The sequence below is a fragment of the Grampus griseus genome, assembly GCF_964374135.1.
Source record: "Grampus griseus genome assembly, chromosome: 15".
NCBI classification, from domain to species: domain Eukaryota; kingdom Metazoa; phylum Chordata; class Mammalia; order Artiodactyla; family Delphinidae; genus Grampus; species Grampus griseus.
In genome coordinates this window covers 10,820,315-10,844,370 of record NC_139009.1, presented here as the reverse complement: position 1 = coordinate 10,844,370, position 24,056 = coordinate 10,820,315, and the positions used below count along the sequence as shown (strand labels likewise).

General features: G+C 42.2%; 1 protein-coding gene across 2 annotated transcripts in view; it reads left to right on the top strand.

The window, feature by feature from the left end:
* The window catches only part of NBAS (NBAS subunit of NRZ tethering complex), a 341,832-nt gene that overhangs the window by 208,112 nt on the left and 109,664 nt on the right, over positions 1-24,056 (top strand). For both annotated transcript variants that reach the window (XM_082672572.1, XM_082672571.1), the window contains 4 exons: positions 1,630-1,706; positions 2,110-2,247; positions 14,702-14,931; positions 19,064-19,174. In XM_082672572.1, the coding sequence (XP_082528698.1) occupies positions 1,630-1,706; positions 2,110-2,247; positions 14,702-14,931; positions 19,064-19,174 (556 nt within the window). The remainder of the gene's footprint in view (positions 1-1,629; positions 1,707-2,109; positions 2,248-14,701; positions 14,932-19,063; positions 19,175-24,056) is intronic.

Below are 24,056 nucleotides of genomic sequence, written 5' to 3'. Positions count from 1 at the left end.
ATAACTCTTCTTTGCTCTCATACTTGTTTGTATAAAATTTGATTTGGGCCCTTTGCGTTGTAGTTTTAAATTATTTATTTGAAGACTTTTTCTGGTCTTAGTGTGTTTACTCTGAAAGGGCAGGAACTCTGATTCTTATTTTAGAGCAATATTAGGTTCAGAGAAAGTTCTCATTGATACTGAGTGAAGGGCTGAATGTGGAAATGGGCCTTGAAATGAGTAGCTTTTGATCAGAAAACATCTCTAGAACAGTACAGTTCCTTGGGAGGCCTGAGGCTGACTGGTGGTCCAACTTGGTTTATGAGATTTGGAGAACACAGAGGAAGTGAGTATTTAGAGAACTCTTTGCAGAGGCACAGTGGAGAAAGCTCAGTTTCTTCCCCATAGATCATGCGCAGGACATGCTGAGTTTTAGGTGCTCTGATGCTCCAGCCGCTTGCAGCTGGCTTAGCACCGCACACCCACCCACTGCTCCAGTGGTCAGCCGAGCTCAGATTATATGGATGGCTTTAAATTTTAGTTCAAGTAAGACACAATTAGGAAGGTGAATCTTCTGGGAAAAAATTATATGGTGTATTTACAAAGTGAAATATTTACTTTGAATTATTTAAATACTGTTTACCTTCATTAGTGAAGGTTAGGAGAGTCCGTTCTTTAAAAATAAAAGATTTACATTGTGATTACAGTGACTACCTGATATTTGTCACTTGAGACCCTAAATGGAATACCTCCTTATTAATATAAAATGGATAGGGCTTCCCTGGTGGCGCAGTGGTTGAGAGCCCGCCTGCCGACGCAGGGGACGCGGGTTCGTGCCCCGGTCTGTGAAGATCCCACATGCCGTGGAGCGGCTGGGCCCGTGAGCCATGGCCGCTGAGCCTGCGCGTCCGGAGCCTGTGCTCCGCACGGGAGAGGCCACAGCAGTGAGAGACCCGCGTACCGCAAAAAAAAAAAGAAAAAAAATGGATATAAACACAGATGTTATTGGAAGTGTTCTCTCCTTTATTAAAGCCATGACATTGATAGGTCGTTGCTTATATAAAAATTTTTGTGGAAAAGTTGTAGATGGTTGGGATATTTTAAGGTGTTCTATAATCAAAGCAAGAGACTGGTTTTCTTTCTGTGGAGTGTGGTGAAGAGAAAGAACAAAACCACTTACCATAATTGTAGTAAAATCAGAAGATTTATCCTAAATCTGCACTCACAAAAAGCTGTGTTGTTACTCTCATCGTTAATGCTCAGATGGTCATTTTCTACAGTAGCTGTCATTGATATCCAGAATTTTATAGCTTGGTCTGGGTCTTGAAAACCAAAAGATTAGCTGGCAGAAACCATCCTCACTGATCTATTTGCACTTAGACTTTGTAGCAGCACTAATTGGGTTTTCTCTTGTGTAAGTAACAAACAGCATAATTTGAGTTGAGGCAAGGTTATCATTTAACATAGTTTCATGTAGTCTGTTATTTCTGTGGTGCTGAATAGACTTTCATAAAGGATCTTAAAGAGTTCTCTGAAATGAATTACTGTTGACATCATAAAGGACTAAAGTCATGACACTTAGTAACTATGAATGTCACATGGATCCTCTAATAATATAATGCAATATATATATATGTTTTCTACATTCAGTTCTCTTGCAGCTGGCGAGCGATGCTTTACCAAATGATATGACCCTGGCTCTTGCTTATCTCCTTGCCTTACCACAGGTAAGTTTCCCCTTTCCAAGAAACAAGGACTTAAAAATGAATAAGCTAAGCCTTTACTGGGGATTTTCACCAGTAAATTGTTTATTATATGTTTCACTTCCTTCTGGTTGTTCTTGCAAGATGGAAGGACTGTGGTCAGTATCCGGAAAGTGAATTCTACAATGTTAGCTGAAATGTCGATTTTAAAATCTACTTTCATGTGCATAGGATCTGCCTTATAATGTCTTCTGAATTTTAATGTAGTCACATTAAGATGATACAAGCTCAAGATACATTGAGCTTGAGCTGATATGCTAGAAACTTTGAACCAAAATTCTAGAGTAAGGACTAGAAATGTAATGGTTTATGAGGGTTGTGCCAATTTCCTTTCAGCTGAGATGTTTCTCTCGTGCTCCCTTCCTAGGTGTTAGACGCTAACAGGTGCTTTGAAAAGCAGTCGCACTCTGCTCTCTCTCTCCAGCTGGCAGCCTATTACTATAGCCTACAGATCTACGCCCGGTTGGCTCCGTGTTTCAGGGACAAGTGCCATCCTCTTTACAGGGTGAGTCCTCATGGTTTCCACCCTGTTAATGGGCAGGGTTAAGCTTTTCTGAAGTAGTTAAACACGTTTACTTCTTTGGAGGGACTGATGCACCTTGTATTCAGAGTGCTTTGTATTCCCAGTGGCTGACAGCCTTTGCCTTTTCTGTGTTATACGTAGTTGCTTTTCCAGGAATTAATAAGAAGTAGAGTTTCTAATATTTATTGTGAATGTTGATTCATCCCCTAACTTTTCTGTCATTTATTTTATATTACAGCGTTCTTAGGAAAGGCTAAAGGAGAGGAGAAATGGAGAGTTAGCTTTTTAACTCACTTCTCAAGAGGAAGATGGCTCTAATTGAGGACAGCAGGCAATGTAGTTCCTTGAACGGTGCTGCACTTTTATTTATTTTTAAGCCAGAGAGATATGAGAGTAGTAATTATGCAGATGAAATGTTGAGGCACACTATGCCTACTTGCCACCAAGCTTCTGACACTTTTATTTAACTTTATTGTTAATTTCTGAGTGAGAGCACCTAAACATGGCCTCAAGTTACACGTGCCTCCTTTTGTGGACACGGAAGTGTTCCAGATGCCGCTGGAAAATGGAAGCCCTCTAGGTTTACTTGTATACACCACCTTTAATCATCAGCGTTTGGAAATTATTTCCTTTTTATACTGGACATTTTAAGAGAATTACCACTTTAAGAGTGGTTAAGCAAATAGATCAGACTTCCAAATCCACTCTGTGTACGAATCCAAGCTTCAGTTTTTACTGAGGCAGAATTCTTCCTCTCCGACCCAAAGTAGACTATAAAGAAATAATTTCACATGAGTATCAAAGTTCTAGCTGCCTCTGCCATCCAAAACATATCTAAGAACCTTTAAGTATGTGAAAACATTCCATTCGTGGCAAAATCTATGGCTTTCATTCATCAGTTTTTATTCAAAAAGAGGAAGGTGAGTGGGGGAACCCTGTGCCATGCAGGTTACTCTCCCAAGGGCATCATCAATGTCAGTGGGTATTGTTCTCAGGAATAGGTATATTAAGATGAAATTGGCCAAGAAAAGGGCTGCTTCTTTTTTTTTTAGCCAGTTGATATATTACTTTATTTTGGAAATTTTGAATTTATTTTTTTGTTTTCAGTAGCTACTGCTGCTTTGTGCAGTACTTTTATCCTATACTCTAGTAATTTTCCTTTGTTTTGCTTTTATATCACAGGTATTTTTTATGTGAAATAAGGAATTGACCTACTGTGTTATAAATTGAGGAAAAGAAGTGATTATATAGGTGGAAGTGTGGCAGGTTTATTTCTGGAACAGTGTACTTACTTCGTGTCTTTCTTATTCCATTCAATTGGTTGGCTGGCAAAGAGTATTCATGGCGTTTGCTGGTGTCTGCTTTTAAATGTCTTTATCTTTTCAGTAGTACATACACAAGTGCTGGATAATTGGCTCAGGACTCCCATGTAGTATGTACTATTTCCATGTGTGTAATCTATATTAAGGTCACACTGCATGCCCAACACTGTGTTCCACCTTTCATGAATACAGAGGATTGAAAGGCCACTTGGTCAGCTGGTCTAGCCCTAAACCCCGCCCCGAGTACCTTATGTGTGCCACGGCCTCTGAGCGAGTCTTGAGATGAGAAGGTGATTATGGCTGTCTGACCTCAGTGAACTCACCACTTACCATAAATCCATGAGAGACAGTTACGTAAAGGTGGATTAGAGGAGCTGCAGATGAGAGGACTGGAAACCCTCGCCAGACAGACCACGTGTTCAGACTGTGACAGAAGCCAGAGAGCTGGCTGCAGAGCCCCATTTTGGCCTGATCTTCGGTTTCATTACCTAAAAGCTTAAAGTAGTCCTCTTGAAGGGAAGTTCTAGTGCAGTCTGTATTTTTCCTGTTTTCCCCGGTAGTAAATTACTTTGAACCAAAAATTAAAAGTCCCAAATCCTGAACTGTCTTTGAGAGAGGTAAGTCCCAAATCCTGAGCTGTCTTTGAGAGAGGTAAGTCCCAAATCCTGAGCTGTCTTTGAGAGGTAAGTCCCCAATCCTGAACTGTCTTTGAGAGAGGTAAGGCAGGAGAAAACCAGTAAATTCCATCCTGGCCTTTATATCTGGCAGTCACTGTTTCCTACTTCAGATACTGAAGTCACTGTAAGAAACCCCACTTAAGATTTCTGTGACTAAAGCATGCAGAGAGAGGAAGTAGAACACTGAAAGAGGAGGGTTAGAAGTAAAGGTGTGTCCATCTTGGTTTCTTGTGTATTCCCAACGGAAAGCATGAGTGTTTTATTTTCAGGTCTTATATTTTGCACATCCTTTCATCGACCCAGCATTTATTGACTGCCAGCTGGGAAGGACGTAGAGCCTGGTGTTATAGTGTGAAGAATGATGAAATCTGATTCCTGCCCTTTTCTACCCTTTACACCAATTTCCGTTTCTTCCTTTCATCTTATGTCAACCCACCATCGCTGCCCTTTAGCTCTTGGTCTTGTTCCTGTCACCATTTTCCTGTCAAACTGTTCTTTCCTTTGAAGATGTCCCTTGGAGGTCTCCTGCCTCACCCTAGGCCTTGGCCTCAGATTCCTGCTTGTTGGAATACTCACCCACCCTGTGACGTGGTTCCTGACACCTGTAGCCGTTCCCTTTCTGGGCCCAGTAGTGTAAGGCAGCTGCTGGTCAGGGTCATTGCTTCGGGAAGCAGCATTAAAGCCTAGGGCAAACAGAAGCCAGCAAGGCTCACGTGGCCCAGTGGTGATGCCTCAACACATGATTTCTAACTTCTCAGATGGCACACGGCTAGGTCACAAGCCAGCTAATTCTCCAGAGACTTCTTGGCAACTCTGTGGAAAGCATTTGGTTGTTAGTCTGAAGGGTGAGATGAAGAGTGAAAAACGCAATCAAACATCATTGTGTCTTCCTTTTGGTTGTGTTTGCATCTTTTTCCAAGCATCTGTCTGAGAAGTCTTTCCAAAATGGAGGTCTGGTCATCCTCCCTTGAGTCTGCAATCCTTCAGTGATTTCCTGTTGCCCTAGCAAGGTGGTCTGGCCTCTGTCTGTTTCTGCGACTTCATGTTCCTTCACTCCAGCCGTACCAAGCTGCTTAAATTTCTCAGCCAGCCCGTGTGTTCTCTCTTCTTTGCATTCAGTATGTTGTACTCTTTTGCCTATAATGTTTCCCCAGCATTTCTTTGCTTAGCACTTGGTTCAGGTCTTACCTCACCAAGGCATGGTTCCTACCACCTGCCACCATTCTGTCGTGCTCCCACGCTGTGTTGGGTGCTCCTCTATGCACGTTTTTACTGCCTTTTACTTACCTCATAACGTTTATACTCTACTACTTTGAATTTATCTACTTCCATCTCACTAGAAAATGAGCTGTTTGAGACCAGTGTCTGTGTTGTATTTGTTGTTTCCTCATTGCTTAGAGCAGGACCTGACATATCAAGGGTAGTAAACAAATGTTCCCTGGGTGGATTACTGAAAACTAATAATTCTTCAGTACATATGAAATAATTGAATTATGTGTGTGTTTATCAAATATTTGTCAGATGACTACTTATGCCAGGGAGTATTCTAGATCCTGGGGAGAGAGTCGTGAGCAAAGTATATGTAAAAACCGTTGCCCTTTTCAGATTTACATTCCACTGAGGAAGGAGCACTATAAACAAAATAAGTAAATAAAATGTATACTTTATTAGATTGTGATAAGAGCTTTGAAAACAAGAAGAAAGTTAAGGACTGTGTGTGTAGAATACGATTTAAACAGGCTCAGGAAAGACCTCCATTGAGTAACGAAAAGGACGAGCATAGCACCAGAAAGATGGAGGGGAAGAACGTTCCAGATCGAGGGGTGGAATCTGTAACAGATGAATTGAGGTATCCCTGTCCCATCATATGTGCTGTGGTGTTTTTTCACAAAATATTTAAGAAAGTATTAAAATGTCACGCTATAAAATTCAAGGCTCGGAAGCATTGCCTGACTGCAGAGGAAAAGCATAGAAATAGAGTCTATGACCAGACTTCACTGTGACCGGATGGGGTCTCTTCTCTCTGGCTGGGAAGGTGTCAGGATGGGTGTGACAGTAGCAGGCTTCGTGGGGGCTTGTGAACGAGAGTTGTCAGGGGTCAGTAGGAAGGGCAGACTAACCCTGGGAAGGCATTGGCTGTCTTAGTACCTTTCACATTCCTTCCCACTTGATCTGTCGAGCAGTCTCATGTTGCAGAAAGTAAGACACAGAGAAATGCGGTTACTTGCTCAGGGTTGCTCTGGGAGAAGGTGACACCTGTCACTTAGAGCTCCTGACCCCAGTCTTTACCTGCCTTTTACTTGGATGTGCTGCTGCCCTAGCTTTGTGTCGGAAGCAGCGTGTCACTGTGTTTCGGACCTGAGTGATCTCTGGCCCACAGTTCCTAACGGGTCATTCCCAGGAGGATGTTTTCACGTGCTCTGCGATGGCTACCGGCTGAAGTCTCTCCTCCTGTGTATGACAGGGAAGCCCCTCAGAGGACTGGCGGCTGTTCCTCACCCCGGCAGCCATGATCCTGACACTAGCTCGTTTGAGGTCTGTGCTCCAGCTGTTCAGAATGTATATTTCTCTTAATTTAACATCCATTCCCACACCTCTGCGCCTGTGCAGATGTAATTCTCCTGCCTGAAATACCTCCTTCTTCTTCCCACTATCAATAGGTAAGTCTGAGCTCAAAAGAGCCTCCTGTGTGAAGTCTTCTCTGCTGCCTCAGCAGATACCGGCCTGAAATAATTTTTTTTTCATTTATATCTTACCTTTATAATTACTGTAAATGCATCCTTTTTTAAAGTTGTAGTATAGTTAATTTCCGTCTCTCACGGCTCTCCTCCAGACACCCACCGGAGTGGTTCTTTTAGGCTACGGTAGCTGATGCAGTCTGTCTTCTCGCCTCGTGGTAATCTTGTTGAGGGCAGGAATCCCATCTTCGCTGAATCCCCAGGGCTTCACGCGCTGCAGTTACTCCGTGACTGTTTATTGGCATGTGAATAAGTTGAGGAATCATTCCAGCTGCTGTGATTCGGACAACCTTCAGCTTTACAGTTTCGAGCCCTGACCCCTCATGGATGGGCACGTTAGCTGGATGTTTTAAGTATGTTTGCGTTGTCCATTGACTACCTAATGACTCATTATTTGAGTCTTTTCAGCATCTCCCCCTGTATAAAACGGCACTGCTGGGTTTGGAATTAGATATGACAAACTCCTGACGAATCATCCTGGAAACTGAAATCAAAGTGGTTTCAATTTGTTGTCCACACATAATAACGCTCTGGGAAGCTTAGCGTCCACTTGATTGGCAGTTCAGCTTGTTTCTATTCTCACATTTTCTCTTCCCACCCCCTGTAGTTCTGAGCTGCTAGAATGATAACTTAGGTGGATTACTAGGTTTGAATAAAAGTACTGATATAATTTGTGGTGTTGTTTCTGATAAAAAGCCTGTGCATCTTGACGGGAAGCACATCCCGAGTCTGCCACACTGGCAGCAAACCTGGATGAGCTTTGAAGCAGCCCCCTGGGCGTTCCTGTTTCTTTTTAGAGACCTGTAATGATGATTGGCAAATGGTCACTTGCAGAGAATTTTCTCTTCTAGTATTTGTCCTAATTAACTCTTTATGTTAATACACACATGACAGAAACCTCAAATGATGAAAATAGGATAAAACAAAAAGTATTTCCCTTTTGTCTACTTCCAGAAATAGTTTATGGATATGCGTATTTATATAATAACTTTTTATGCAAATATGAGTAAACTCTACACATTTTTCTGTACCTTGATTCTTTTCATTTATATCTTACCTTTGTAATTATTGTAAATGCATCTTTTTTTAAAAATTGAAGTATAGTTAATTTACAGTGTTGTGTTAGTTTCTGGTGTACACAACGTGATTCGGTTATACATACATACATACACATACGTAAATATTCTTGTTCATATTCTTTTCCATCATAGATTATTACAAGATACTGAATATAGTTCCCTGTGCTATGCAGTAGGACCTTGTTGTTTATCATTTTATATATAGTAGTTTGTTTCTGCTAATCCCAAACTCCTAGTTTATCCCTCCCCACGTAAATGCATCTTGAATTGTGATTTCTCTATCATTCTTTTTAAAAAGTTTCAGAAAATAAAATCAGTTAAAAATGGAAACGTGTCTTTTAGTTTTATATGCTAGAGAAGCAAACCCAGCAGGGGATGAAATTCAAAACTTTATGGTAAACTATTTCTAAAATGTGTTTTCTTAAGCTACTAATTGAATATGCCAAGTAGAAAATTATTTCAAGCAAATAACAACCATAGAGGGGAAACATACCACCTGTTCAAAACTTTCCAAACAATATTACCAAGAAATGGAGACTATTAAGCCTGAATGGATTTATTACCTCTTCTAGTAAGTAGTAGATGAAGTCATCCAGCATTTTGGTGTCATAAATATTTATGTGCATTTTGTTTTTACAGGGACTTGACCATATTCTTTGAAGAAATCGCATTTTTTTCACCCCATAGAAGAACTTCATTGCCAAATTTGGGGGAAAAAATTAGAGTAATTTAACACTCTACACTTTTTTTTTTTTTTTTTTTGCGGTACACGGGCCTCTCACTGTTGCGGCCTCTCCCGTTGAGGAGCACAGGCTCCAGACGCGCAGGCTCAGCGGCCATGGCTCACGGGCCCAGCCGCTCCGCGGCATGTGGGATCTTCCCGGACCGGGGCACGAACCCGTGTCCCCTGCATTGGCAGGCGGACTCTCAACCACTGTGCCACCAGGGAAGCCCAACTCTCTACACTTTTTAAATTTTTGATGCCTTTTTATGTTTTCAGTTTTTGCAGTATCTTTTTGTATTTTAATTTTATTTATTTATTTATTTATCTATTTATCTCTATCTATCTATCTATTTATTTATTTGTGTGTTGGGTCTTCATTTCTGTGCGAAGGCTTTCTCTAGTTGCGGCAAGCGGGGGCCACTCTTCATCGCGGTGCGCGGGTCTCTCACTATCGCGGCCTCGCGTTGCAGAGCACAGGCTCCAGACGCGCAGGCTCAGTAATTGTGGCTCATGGGCCTAGTTGCTCCGCGGCATGTGGGATCTTCCCAGACCGGGGCTTGAACCCGTGTCCCCTGCATTGGCAGGTAGACTCTCAACCACTGTGCCACCAGGGAAGCCCCAGAATATGGGAGATTCTGAAGCTACCCATAAAGTCCTTCAAAAGTTTCTTAGAGGCCGGGAGCTTTCATACCCATGGATTATATCATTGAAATTAGGTGGGAAACGGAGGAAGAGAGGTTTGAATATACTCTGCACACAGAAATTCATGACTTCAGGTGTGAGGCTGGGTGTGGAGCATTGAGGGAGCCCCGCTGGCAGGATAGGGAGGAAGGGCTGATGGAGTGGGGTGCCCACGAGGCCAGAGGCTGGGGGTTGGACTCACTTCCTCGCTGCCGGACCCCAGCTCAGGATGCCTTCCGTGCAGGTTGGCATCTGTAAAACAGCAACAGCAGTCTCCTGTGCCCATCACTGGCTTGGTATGAGGGTCAAATGAAAATCATGTGAAAGTGCTTTAGAAACTTTAATGCAGTACACTTGTGCCGTGAATGAATGAATGTATGAAATGAAGTGTTGGGCTGAGTAGAGGATACTTTTGGAATATTTTTAGAGAAATTGTGATAAGCTCAGGGGAAGAATTATTATTAAAATTTAAGTCATACATTGGAAGTAATTATGACCAGTAAAGTTCCTGAAGGAAGGGGTAGAAACTAGTAGTGATGATGGTAAGACGAGAAATTTGCATGGAAAGCCGGAACTTACAACATGTCCATCCATCTACTCTCATTCAGCCTCTGTGAAGAGTGTATCAGAGAGAAATTGCCTCAATTTTAATAATGGAAAACCTGACGCTCAGGAAGGAAGAACCAGCAATCCAGGTTCTTTGATGCCAATTCCTGTGTTTTTTCCGCATAGCTAATGCTCTTTGTTTTGGGAAGATTTTGAAAGAATTAGTATTATGTTTTACCAATAAATAAGTATTGAAAATATTCCTACACATTTAACAAATGTTCGATCCATAACCTTGAAGACCTATCATCAAGGAATTAATAGAATGCCCCTTTTCACCACCTTATTAGGATGGAAATTTAAAAGGAGGTATATTTATATCAAGAGGTTGAACAGAAAATGATATTCTAAATTCTTTCTGTTCTAAATCTCTCTCCGTTATTCTTAGAGAAGACAGAATGCTTGGAAACACAGCTCAAACTAGGATCTCCAGTTGAACATCTATCATGATGTGTCCTCTGTGACCATTTGTATTTACACATGTGTGTATATGTGTAAAAGGGATGAGAGGGAGAATGTGTGTGTTAAAAAAATAGGTCAGTCCTGATGTAATATAGAATGACAGCATTAAGGCCATCATTGAAAGTTGATCATCTGTAAAAGGACTCAAATGCCAGATCTCATGTACATTTGGTGGGAGCTGTGTGTACATTGATCTTGTCAAGATTCTTATAATTTTAAGAGATACCCCCCCTGCACAACAAATATAAAAGGCTGGTTCTTGGGCGACATTATGCCTGGGAGTCATATCCTGCCTTGCCACCTACCCTGAATGGCCTTGGTCAAGCTATTCACCTCCTTACCCATCTTAAAGAGGATGGTGCTAGTAGACTCTGGTCCCCCAAGATTGTTAGTATTAAATGAGATTCAGTTCATGTGTATTTAGCACTATGTCCTTTCCATACCGAAGACTGAAATATTAGGTATTTGTTCTTAAATATTTCTTAGAAAAATGAACACATTTGATGCACAGAGAATGTGAAGTAAAAATTATTCAGAGGGGCTAGACAATTTCTACTTAGTAAAGGAGAAGGTATGAAAGTTGTTTAAACTGCGTAGGGACCTACTGGTTATAATTTGTTGGTCTGAAATTGTATTTTTAACAAAGAAATCTGTTCTGATGTTTAGTGGAGGCATCAATGAGATGAGATGTAGTAGAACTTCCCCAGTTCCACACCTGGAGGGATTTACAAGGCTTTATTTTATTTTCATGATTGAATTCTTATACATTCATAGGATTTTAGCCCTAGAAATGGGATCATCTTGTGAGACTCCTTTGTTCTACATCTGAAGAAACTGAGCCCCAGAAGAGTCAGGAGTGTCCATTGCTCCCTCTAAGGAGTTTCCAGCATTCTTGTTTGTGTTTCTATAATGGTTCTTATATTCAGGTGCCTTCTGTGAGTTGTTTATGTGTACATATTTGACAATCACTAGTTTTAGTTTCTTGGGAGTAAGCGCTGGGCCCAATTTGCTTTCATATAATAAGAGAGAAAAAGACATTTAAAAATATTTTGTTTGTGCCTCCCAACACACCACGAGGATGGTGTGCTTGTTGACTCTCTTATAGATGAGGAAACAGAGACATGACGTAACTTGCCCCAAATTGCATCTCTGCTAAATGAAGGATCTGGAATATAAACTAGTATTACTAACTTAAAAGCTACAACTGCTGTTCAGTGTGTCTCCGTTTTACTCCACACCCGACTTGTTCAAGAAACTCTAATGTGCTCTAGGAAAGACAAATCCACTAAGTACCCATGGTCTCTGCCTGCTGGAAGCTGTGTTTTAATACTTCTAAGAGAATGCAGTGTAAAGTGTGCAGTAGAGGTGCAATCAAAGTGTAACTGGTGTATACCTTTGAGTAAACTCCATAATCCTTTTCATTTTTGGAGCACCTGCTAAAGGCCAGGTCTTGGTTTGTGTATTTTGTGTGTGTGTGTGTGTGTGTGTGTGTGTGTGTATGGTCTCTTAAGCTTTGTGAAGCCATGCAAACTATATATATTGCCATTTTATAGATGAGACAATCAAATTTGAAGTTAAGTAACTTGCACAAGGTCAGCTAGTAACTTCTCTGTGTCCATGCTTATTACACTCTGCCATGCCATTTTCTTCATTCGTAAAAGGAGAGAATAGGTATTTTTTGCCACATACGAAAATGAAGGTTGTATGTGGAGACTTGAAGCTCTCTATGAGATAAAGAAAAGCCAACGTAAATATCAGTATTTATGCTCATTATTACTCTGTGCTGCCATTTTGGAGATTAACCCTCTACCTGGTTTGGGGATTTGTTTCATAAATGGTATTAGAATACAAAGAGAATAGAAATGAGATCACATATATAGTCCACTCTCCCAATACAGGGACCAAGTCCTTGAGATACCAGAAAGCAAACAGTAAAAACATGAATGTGGAGTAATAGCTGTGAGAAACCCTTGGGCGAGGGGAGGTGGTCGATTGCATGCGTGGGGGTGGGAGTCACACTCAGAGATGGACGGCCTGGCTGTAGCCTCTCCCTCAAAGCGCGCTGGGCACCTGGAGGCTGAGGACTTTCGCCTGAAACCACAGGGTCAGAGTGTATATGGAAAGAAGCCTTCCTCACAGTTTTGATGAACGTGGGTTTGCCGGTGGAGTGCAAAACCGACCCAAAGAGTTCCCTGAAATAACACCTACAGAAGAGCTCTCCTGCTGCCCTGAAACCCTGATCATTGGATATTTGCACCTGCTCTCTCCCTTCCTAGGCAGGCAAGTGCTAACTGGATGAGGTGTGAGAAGAGCAGGCAACAACAGAGCACACCAGGGTGCAGAGCAGGTGTAGACAGGCTGGCTGGTCCCCAGCAGCATCCCTATACCAGACAGCTTCAGAGGGGGCTTTGCCCCGATGGGCGGTTCAGGGTGGTGCCTCAGGGCTTCAGTCCGTAAGTAGGAGGGGGTTGGCTGAGGCATGGGGTCTCCTTCGCCTATATCCGTTTCCAGAAGTACCAGCCATATGCAGCTTATTCCCAAATCACTTCTTACTGCAGTTAGATCAGCTTTATTCACTCCATCTTCCCATCAGGTCTTAGGCATCCAGGCTTAGCACATACTCTCCCCTTTACCAGAATTTGTCTCCCTGTTTTTTTGCTGGCCTTTTTACTTCTGATACCTGAGCAGTTAGCCTAGAAATTAACTCTTCCAAGAAGACCTCCTTGATACGTGCCCAAGTCCCACTCCTCTGTATTCCCATAGCACGCTGTGCTTACTTGTATCACACCATTTTATAATTGTTTGCTTGACTGTCTCTCCTCATAGACTGAATTCTTGGAGGAAAGGGTCACATCTTAGTACATCACCTGGTACATAATAGGTGCACAAAAAATACTTGTTGAATGAATGACAGATGGTCTTATAGCTGCTTACTTCAGAGCATTAGTTTTCAAACGCACGTCTTTTGACTTGAGACACGTATCTCAGTGTCTCTGTCTCAGGCAGACTCAGTGTCTGCCTAGGGGTAGGGGAAAAATTGAGTAAGGTTGACTTTTTCTTAAATCCACCTGCTGGAATCCAAGAAGATTTCTTTAACTGGTTTTTATCGGCACTCCCAGATTGTTCCTTAACAGGATCGAGAGAGAATGTCAGGCTAGGTTAGGTAATATGGACTGGCCATTGACAGATCTCGTGTGTAGCTCAGAATAATGGCTCACACATTAGAAATGCTGATGGCTTACGGTAATTAGACGTGTTTCTGAGAACCAAAGGTAGATTTCTGGAGTTTTCTTCCTAATTTGCTGGTATTAAAATATGCGCCATATTTTCCCAGAAATTGGGAGGGATTGAGTTCATGTTGTTCACATATTAGGTAACTCCAGAATCATGGCTGCTTTGCTGTTGCTTTGTGGACACCCGGACCAACTTTAATATAATTGTGGTTGGTTAACCACTTATTTTCCTTTCCTGTCAGCCGTTCAGTTCCGGGTTTTGTTCTGTTGGAATAATTGTATTGCTGTTAAAGAAGCTGCTAGATTTAAGGAACAATATCCCATTGAGCCCCAAACTGAGCAGAGTAAAAATTGGTTGCGTACTTTCTTATGAAACTAGAAAAATTTATGATTTCAGGAACAGGGATGGGGCTTTTTCCCCTCACTCATCCCTGGAGAAGACATTCTACTTAGCTATTTAGGCATTTCTCGTGGAATCATTGAACTGCAGCCCTTTGTTATTGAGAACACTTAGATGGTCCAAAGAAAATTTCTCTAGGGGCAATGATGATAAAAATTACTTCCAGGGTGAATTATTATAAATGATCAGATAATTGGGGAAGAGATCTGGTATAGGGTGATGGTAGTTGAAAAAGCAAGCATACATTATTCTTTAAGTGGGTGGTGATTTTTAAGGTGGAAGAGCAGAGCAGGAGTCCAGAAACCCGCCCCTAGAGTCAGTTCGGTGTCCCGTCTTTGTGGTCTGCAGGTCTGCAAAACGCACCGCCTCTGCAGTTGCCTCCTCAGGGTGGTTGTCAGCCTGGACTAAATGGCAGCGGTGTGAAGGGTCAAACAGGTGCCCGGCAGACATGATCTTCTTCCCACTTTACTCTTTTTTTTTTTTTTTTTTTAATTAGTCTTTTTGTTACTCATAGGCCGATCCCAAAGAGCTAATCAAGATGGTCACCAGGCACGTGACTCGATACAGACAGGAAGCCTGGCCCGAGGAGCTCGCTGCACTGACCAAGCAGTTACAGTACTACAACGAGCGCCTCCTGGACTTCACTCAGGCTCAGATCCTCCAGGGCCTGCGGAAGGGTGTGGATGTGCAACGGTTTACTGCAGATGACCAGTACAAACGGGAAACCATCCTCGGTCTGGCAGAGTAAGGAATACCCTCATCTCGTAAAGGGATGGATTTAGAACGTACAAGAACAAGTTGAGTTACCAGGACTATTAATCACAGTCCTGTGAAGGTTCACATTCATGGCTGCTATAAAAAGGACCTTCCCCTGCTTCTTCCTGTCCTGTGAGGGATGTGTGTGTCTTCCCAAATGGGTTAGTGGTGCAGACGGTATTTTGAGCCTGCAGATATAAGTAGTAAGGATGGGAATTATTTAAAAAGCTTCCCATTATTTTGATAATCCAATACCAGTACCATGTTAGGGGTGATAGAGTGTGATCAGGGGTGAAAAGTGTCAAGCTTACTATAGAAATTTAAAAACAAGATTCCCTTTTATTCCTGGCTAGAGTCTCACTTTGCTACTACATGGCCGTTTAATTTCCTCAGTATGTTAAAAGTTAGGTACCGTTGACTTAGTACAAGAGGTGAGACTGAGTGTTATGGGTCCAGGACACCTTTATCTGTCCTGGGTTTCTAGAGAAAGAAGAGCTAACCACTTGAGCACTTTCTTGTTCGAGGCCTGTAGCAGCTGCCATTCTTTCCTTTGTCCCTTACCGCTCTCAAGAGAAAAGCAAGCCGTTGTGTGAGATGGCGGTACGGTTGGGAAGGTCCCTTTCTAGGTATGGAATTCCCCTTGGTTTTCATACTCGTCTTCATTTTTTGTTTTAGATCAGATGAGTTCAGATCAAATGAGAATTACATGTCAAATGGTGGGAAAGTGAAAAAAAAAAAAAGTGTTTTAAAGTGTGTTCACCCACAGTGGTTATTAAGTTAGAGGTATGTTTTGTTTTTAACACCCCAATTTGTGGAGTGCTTATCATGGGCCAGGAACTGTGTTAGGTGCTCTGTAAACTTTATTTTATAAACATCTTTTAACCCTTAAAGATAACCGTATGACATAAAATGTTGTTATCCCCATCTTACAGCTAAAGAACGTGAGGCTCATTGATATAAAGTAAGTGGCCCAAGTTTACATAGGTGGTAAAGATCACAACTGTGACTTTAACCTTGATCTGCCACATGCCAAAGGCAACACATCTTCACACCATGTGCCCTCCCCACACTGCTGGATTGAATTCTCAAGGAAGCATTGGTGTGCAGTTCAGTCTAGGCTTCCAGCCCTTGAAACGACGTTAAATTGTGCTTACGTTTAACAATTATTTCTCTCTCCTGATAAGTTACCTTAAAATAACAAAGATAGGCTTGGTTATGGTAGTGGTATATGCTATTTTTCATCATTATTCTTAAATCTTAAAGAAAGTGGCAAAGTAACCTTGGTACTACTCTGTAATAGTTTTATATTAGCCTGGGCTTCTTTCCTGCTAGAAGACACCCCAGATTCTCTTTAGAGTGAGACGGGGAACAGAGACATCAAAGCAAGAGGTAGGAACAGCCTATAGCAGAATTAAGTTAAGAAGAGAAATAATATAATTTTTTTTTCTCTTCCCCTCTGTTCTCCTGGAGGTTCGTAATTTCATAGGGTCATTTAACATGAAAGTGACCAAAGAGATCATTTAATCCAACCTCCTTACTTTTGGAAGAGGAATCTGAGAACCACAGAGCTTTAAAGGATTGTTCAAGGCCACACAGCCGGGAGTTGAGCCTGGGCTTCCCATTTCCAAGTCCAGCGGGCTTTTTCTTTGGGCATTTGGTAACCCTTGGAGCTATGCTCATGGTGTCTTAGAAGAGAGGTTACTATGCAGAATAAAAGTCGTTACGGCGCGCCTTACATTTGGCTTTTGGTCTTTGTCTTTTCTTTTTAAGTATCCAGCTGCCATATGCTATTTGAAGTATGTCCTGAGGACAAACATATGCTTTTGATAAATATATAATAGAATCTTCTCCACAATCTGTTGGTTAGAAAAATACACAGCAGTCTTTAGATGGCTTGTTTAAAATGTCTCAGAGTGTCTGTGGGCTTTCTGAGTTAGCAGTTCTGACTTGGAGATGGCATTTTAGCGTCTCACGTACAAGGATCCTCGAAGGACCTGCTTCCTTCTGTTCTGCGGCTCCACCTTCAGATGTGACCATTCTTTATTCTCTTCCTAATTGTACGTCCCTTTAGTGGCAGTTGTTTTCTGTGAGTGCATTATAGTTGTCCTCTGTCGTCTCTGTATCTTAGTGATTACATTCTCAGTGGTTAGGGTGACTTTGAGGAGAACAGAGTATAGTTTGGTTAGTTCCCACTTTTATCAGATAATAAAGATGTGAATACTTACTGAGCATGTACCTGGTGTCAGGCACTGTGCCAGACTCCCACAGTAGGAAGAGTGAGCTGCTAATGGTGCCTGTTCTCCAGGAATTCTCATCTATCACATGGATATTGGTATTCAATGAGTATTTTAAGAAAAAATTTTTTTAATTAATTTATTTTTGGCTGTGTTGGGTCTTTGTTGCTCCACACGGGCTTTCTCTAGTTGTGGCGAGTGGGGGCTACTCTTCGTTGTGGTATGAGGGCGTCTCATTGCAGTGGCTTCTCTTGTTGCGAGCACAGGCTCTAGGCATGCGGGCTTCAGTAGTTGTGGCATGTGGGCTCAGTAGTTGTGTCTCGCGGGCTCTAGAGCACAGGCTTAGTAGTTGTGGCGCACGGGCTTAGTTGCTCCGCAGCACGTGGGATCTTGCTTGGCCAGGACTCAGAACCTGTGTCCCCTGGACTGGCAGGTGGATTGTTAACCACTGTGTCACCAGGGAAGCCCAAGAAATAATTTTTGACAGTTACCTAATAATCCAAGCATTGACAGACTTAACCCAGTCCTTGGCCTCTTTTTTTATAGTCTATGAGCATAGAATGTTTTTTACATTTTTAAAGCTTTGTGGAAAAACAAGAATAAAAAGCAATAGAAAGAAGAATATGCTACAGAGACTGTATGGTGGTAAAGCCTAAAAGATTTACTGTCGAGCTCTGCGCAGAAAACATTTGCCAACTCCAGGCTGATCAAATGTATAAATGTCCTGGCTTCCTTAGCTGGGGTAAGTACAGTCTTAGCAGTATTACTTAATGATAACAGGTATTTCATTCCCATTTCTGTGGTTTTGTCCACCATTCTTCCAACCAAGAATTCCATCCTTATATTTCCTCTACTTCTGGGAAATAGGGGTCTTGCAGTAGTCTTACCAAAATGGCCTTTATGTAGGTGCTCTGGACCAGAATTCCTTATATGCGTAGAGATTCTCAAATCTGATGGTACCATTCCCTGGTTTAAACTTTCCACTGACTCTCCATTGCCTACAGGATAAGATACAGGTCCTTCAGCTGGCCTGTATGGTCATGGTTGTGACACCACGCCCCCTTCTGCTTCCTCTGTCAGAAGCCCATCTGTCTCTTCTCCCTCTTTACAGCCTCTACTTCTTTAATCCTTGTTTACTCTCTGATCTTCAGCTCAGATTGGTTACTCTCTCGTCTCCGTCCTCACAGTATTTTGTAGCATTTCTTTTAGCACTCCCCACATTCTGTTTGATTCCTGGTTCACATTTCACATCCTCCATTAGGCTGTAGGTTCCTCAAGAAATATCTTATTTGTTTTTATGTCCTCAGCAGCTAGCATAGTAGCTGGCCCAATGTAGAAAACAAAAATTTGTTGAGTGACTAACTGTGCTTTCTCAAATATCTATCTGTAGGGTAGGGATCCCTTTCCTTTCTACTGCTTTTTGACTGTAGGCTCCGGTATCTAGATCAGAATTTTTTGATCTCAGTACATTTTGGACTGGGTCATGCTTTGTTGTGGGAAGGCTGTTCTGAGCATTGTAGGATGGTTGGCAGCCTCGCCGACCTCTACCTCTACGCCAGCAGCTCTCTCCTTTTCCTCACCCACTGTGACAATCAAAAATGTCTCCAGACACTGTCAAATGTCCCCTGGGGGACAGAATCACCCTCGGTTGAGGTCCACTGATCTAGACAATTCCTTGGTCAATTGCAATGCGCCACAGAGATAAAAAGAGCATTCAAATTCCTTCGGTGTACTTTTCCTGACTTACTGTGAAATGTCTTATTAAGGACTGTGCTGGCCGCACCCCTGTCAGCTGGAGAGCGGTCCTAACGAGCGTCTTCTTTGCTGATTAAGGTCATGTGTTTCTCTCCTCCCCCTTCCCCTCTGGCTGATGGACGTTCGTGAAGGACGCTTGAGGAGAACGTCTACAGCATTGCTCTTTCTCTGGCCCAGCGCTACAGTGTCTCCTGTTGGGAAGTTTTCATGACCCATTTGGAGTTCCTGTTCACCGACAGTGGGTAAGCACACAACTCTTTTTTTTTTTTTTTTTTTTTTGCGATACGCGGACCTCTCACTGCTGTGGCCTCTCCCGTTGCGGAGCACAGGCTCCGGACGCACAGGCTCAGCGACCATGGCTCACGGGCCCAGCCGCTCCGCGGCATGTGGGATCTTCCCGGACCGGGGCACAAACCCGCGTCCCCTGCATTGGCAGGTGGGCTCTCAACCACTGCGCCACCAGGGAAGCCCATGCACACAACTCTTATGCAAGTTTATTTCCATGTCTTTCTTTTCAGAGTCTATTTTAAAGGAATCTTGAAGTCATACTGTTCAATTTCACTTTTCCTTTTGAGCTGTAGTAGACCAGTGTCTTTGTATAGTCTCTCTTCATATGTCTCTGACATACCAATACGCTAACTGTAGTCTTAGTTTTTGTTTTTCAGTAATAATAGTCCTGAGTTTGAGACTTTAATTCATTCATTTATTCGAAGATATTTATTGACAATCTCTTGTGTACTAGGAACAGTGTTAGGTGCTAGGGTTACAATAGTCAGTAAATTTCAGCTGTCTTGGAACTCATAGTCTACGGTAGGAGACAGATTATAATTGAATAATGACATAAGCAAATGTGAAATTAAAGCTGTTATAGGCACTGTGTAAGAGAGCCCAAATAGGGGATTTGGCATAGTTAGGGAAGGCTTTCCTGAAGAAATAACTCTTGAGCTGAGACCTAAATAGTGACTCAAAATTAAGTACACTACAAGGAGATGGGAAGCATTTTCTAGGGAGGCAAAACAGTTGAGTGCAAAAGCCCTTTGACAGGATGGAACGTGATGTCTTTGAGCCTAACAGGTGGGTGGTGACGCCCTGAGAGTCAGTGGAGCACGGGGTGAGGTGGGGCTGCTGAGAACCTGGAAACCAGACCTTGCAGCCAGACCATACAGGCCCTATCCAGGGCTGTGGGCTCTTTCCTAAGAGTAATAGGAAGGTGTTTAAAGATTCTGGTAAAAGAGAGGGAGGTAATATGATCAGATTTGCATTTTGATAAGATCACTATGGCGACAATGTTGAGAAAAGATTTTAGGGAGGCCAGCATAGACATATATGGACCAGTTCGGGAGCTCTGGTAGTAATAGACTGCAGGACAGGTGACCATAGCCTGGAGGAGGGCTTTGAAAGTACAGGAGAGGTGAGAATGGGTTTCAGAGATACCTGGAAGGTGAAATAAATGGTAATAAATAAATTGATTAATAAGAATAAACTAGCTATGAAGGTGAGTGAAAGGAGAAGAGTCAAGAATTATCTCCAGGATTTTACTTGGTCTGCCTCTTGGACAGTGACATCATTTGAGACAGAAAACACTAGTTAAGGACACAAGGTATTTCAGGGGAGGGTGAGGAAAAGGCAAAGGAATGGAAAAGTTTATACACATTGAAATTCCCAAGAGGAAAGGTCAAGCAGACAGTGCATCTTATAGATCTGGAATTCAAAAGAGAAGGTGGAGCTGGAGTTGCTAATTTGGGAGCCATGTGCACATAGATGATAAATAAGCTATGTTGTGGGTGTGCTTTGGGTGATGAACATAGAATGAGAAAAGGAGAAAGACTTATGACAGACCTCGGGGACCTTCCACAGTTAGTGATAGAGGAAGAGCTGCTAGCAAAAGGGACAAAAAGAGCCATCGAGAGGAAGGGCTCTTGTTCTAGGCAAGCCATGGGAAGGAATAGTTTCAAGAAGTGGAGGTAGTATGGAATGGTCAGGACCTGCTTATAACTCATCATCTTTAATTTTGATTAATATCTTTGAAATTGTACCCTCTACGTTTTAGTGTTTATGAAATTGCTACATGGGTAATAGTGTTATCTATGATAAATATTGTACTGACTTCACCATTTTTGAGGCATAGAAATATGTTCAAATAAATGTTCCTTCTTATACGCACATTAGCGTAAAAAAATCTTGGCATTTTATTAAATATCTTTTTCCTTTCGTTGAATGTGACATAGAAGGTGGTCATGTCTGTACAGACAGGATGCTCCATTGGTCTCTGAATATATTATAAATTATCAGGCACTCTAGTAACGTGCAAGACTGTTCCCAGCATATCATTATACCTGATAGTGGTGTGATTATACAAATGCACGGAAATTACAAAAGCAGGAAATCATTACCTCCTGTTTTGTCATTACTTGTGAGTGACAAAACACCTAATATTGATTTAGCAAGTGGTGTTTGTTGCTTCATGTTCTTTACTTAAAAGCCTGGTGTTTGCCTTACTATTCAGTTCAGCTTAGTAACACAAGTATTAAAGATCAGCCTTGTTAGTACAATAGAAATTGCCCAATATTTACTTGTTGAGTCAATGCCAATGGGAAGTTAATAGGTCAGAGCTGCAAGAAAAATAATGTTCCGTACCTTAGGGTTTTGTATTACTGTTCCGTTATAAAAGCCATCTTCCCCCCGAAGTTGATTTTTTCTATAATTTTACATTCTCCTTCCTCTTGGTTGAATTTGGAGGTATTTCCTCGTCTCACCGAATGTACAGATAAGCAGACACACAGGTCGGGTGAGGCAGCATTGTGCAGTAGAGCAGAAGCCTTCCAATCAAGAAACCTAGAGCAAATCCTGTGTCTCTCCAGCTGTGTGTCCCTGCACAAGAGAATTCAATTCTCTGAAACTCATTTTCCTTTACTCTAAGTGAGGTGTCATAAAAATTAAATGACTTCCTGGTGAAATATCAAACCTACAGTACCTGACACATGATCCATAATTAATGGTAGTTTATTCCTGGAATTTCACTCCTGTAAGAAAGAGATAATTGTCGTAAACACCCAAACTGGAGTTCCCGGTCTCCTTTTTCCCCTTATTCTTCCTCATTTTCTTTCTTTTTCTTGGTAGTTTTCAACATCAGTGATGGCTTTGAGCGGCTGTGTACACCTGGAGTCGGCTCCCTCTGGCGGACACTGGTTCTCCCAGGGCGTGTTCAGCTCCCTGAGCTCAGGGCTGATTTCTCACTCACTGCAGCCTTCACAGCCATCTTCACCTCTAGGCTGTTCTAGACCCTTTGGTGCATCTTACAGATAACATTAACTACCAGTGAGGGCATGGGTTTTGGAGTCAGGCCACATTTCAAGATCCAGCTCTGCTGCCCATACCCCCAACTGTGTACCTGGGCACGTCTCTTAATCCTCTTGGGCCACTGTTTTCTCAGTTAAGGGGACCACCATCCCCACCTGGTATGGTTGTAGAGACTAGAGAAAATCTGTGGAAAGCGTATAGCCGGGGGCTCTTTAATGCTGTCGAGATTGTTCCTGTTATTGTTCTTACCAGTCCTGCTGACTCCATGTGTGTCTGTAAGTTTTGAATATGGGATCATTTTGAAATGGCAGAGGATGTTTCTAGCTGATAGAATAGTACCACATTTGTTTATTCATTAAATATTATTATTATCTTTTTCCTAGTACCTTTGTGTACCAAGCATAGGTTTAAATGCGGAACAAGACAGACACATCCTTACCTTTATAGAGCTTATATTCTAATTGGGGAGACCCCCGTCACACACACACACAGTTTAAAACAACTAAAAAATAAATTGCTGGTCATAATAAGTACCATAAAGGAAATGCACAGGGAGCAGATGGGAAAGGCCTCTCTCGGACGTGAAAAGAGCTCACTATTGGAGAATGGAAGAAAAGGCATTTCAGGCAGAGGGAATGTATTTCAGGCATTTCTGGGACAGGGACGTTCTTGGCCTTTTTGAGTAACTACAGGAACGCCTTTGTGGCTGGAGCGCATGGGGCCTAGTGAGCAAAGGCTTACATAAGGGCCAGAAGTGCCTCTCACTGTCAGCCTTGATAACACTCCGTCTGTTCCTTCTTATTTAAACTGCAGACCTGAAGGCCATACATCCTACATTTTCATTTCACTCTAGTAGGTACTTTTACCGTCACCCAGGGGATTAATTATCCAAGTGATTTTGCTTGGGTGGCAGAGATCGTGATACCTCTTCATCTCTGCTGGTTAGTTCAGTGCTGCCTCTTTCAGGTCCCTGGGAAGGGACTCTGTGCTGTGCTGTTTTGCACAGTCAAGTTCATATTCCCTGGTAGGATTCTTCTGGTCTCAAGTATAAGGATGGGCAAGAGCATGCTGTAGCTGTGGGGAGGTGAGTGGGCTATAATGCATCTACCTTTTCCTGCACTGAAACAGGAGTGACACAGAACCTCTGCCTGAGGGTTGCTGTCGCTCATAGGCAGGTTTGTGTCCAGATTGTCACATGGTGAAGAATTCTCAATTCTGGCCTTCTCTTCTTGACTTAGTTGAGGAGTTTGAGAATAGTTGGTGGGTAGAGAGGGGATTTAAGGCAACTTAGCTTCTTAAAAGTATGTTATAACATTGAAAAAGAAGATAAGTAAAAATTCAAACCAGGAAAAATCCATTTAGAGTAGGAAGGTTGAATGTAGAAATTCAGGTCATAGGTCTTACTTATTTTTTAAAATTGAGCCATACATAAAATTTTGATCTTTCTTTGGCCTAAAGGACCATGATCCTGATCATGACCGAGACTGTGATTTGCATTGTACATAAGAAGAAATCTTCCAGTCCTAAAACTGGAAGAACTAATTACTACCATCACCGAAATGGAAGCAGTTGTTTCCATGTATCTGCAACCTTCCTTTCCATGTTGTGATTTTTAAGGCCACTTTTCCCCCAGATAGGAAAAAATTCCTGACACTGGCACAAAATGTAATAAGCAAAAAGATGCATTTTGGGGCCTGTTTTTGTCTTGTGGAAAGTGCACAGTCTTTGGATCCTGCAGGTCTGGGTTTAAATCGTGGCTCTGTGACCTCCTTCTAGTGTGTACATGGTGGGCAAGTTGTTTCATCCCTCTGTTCCTAAGTTTCC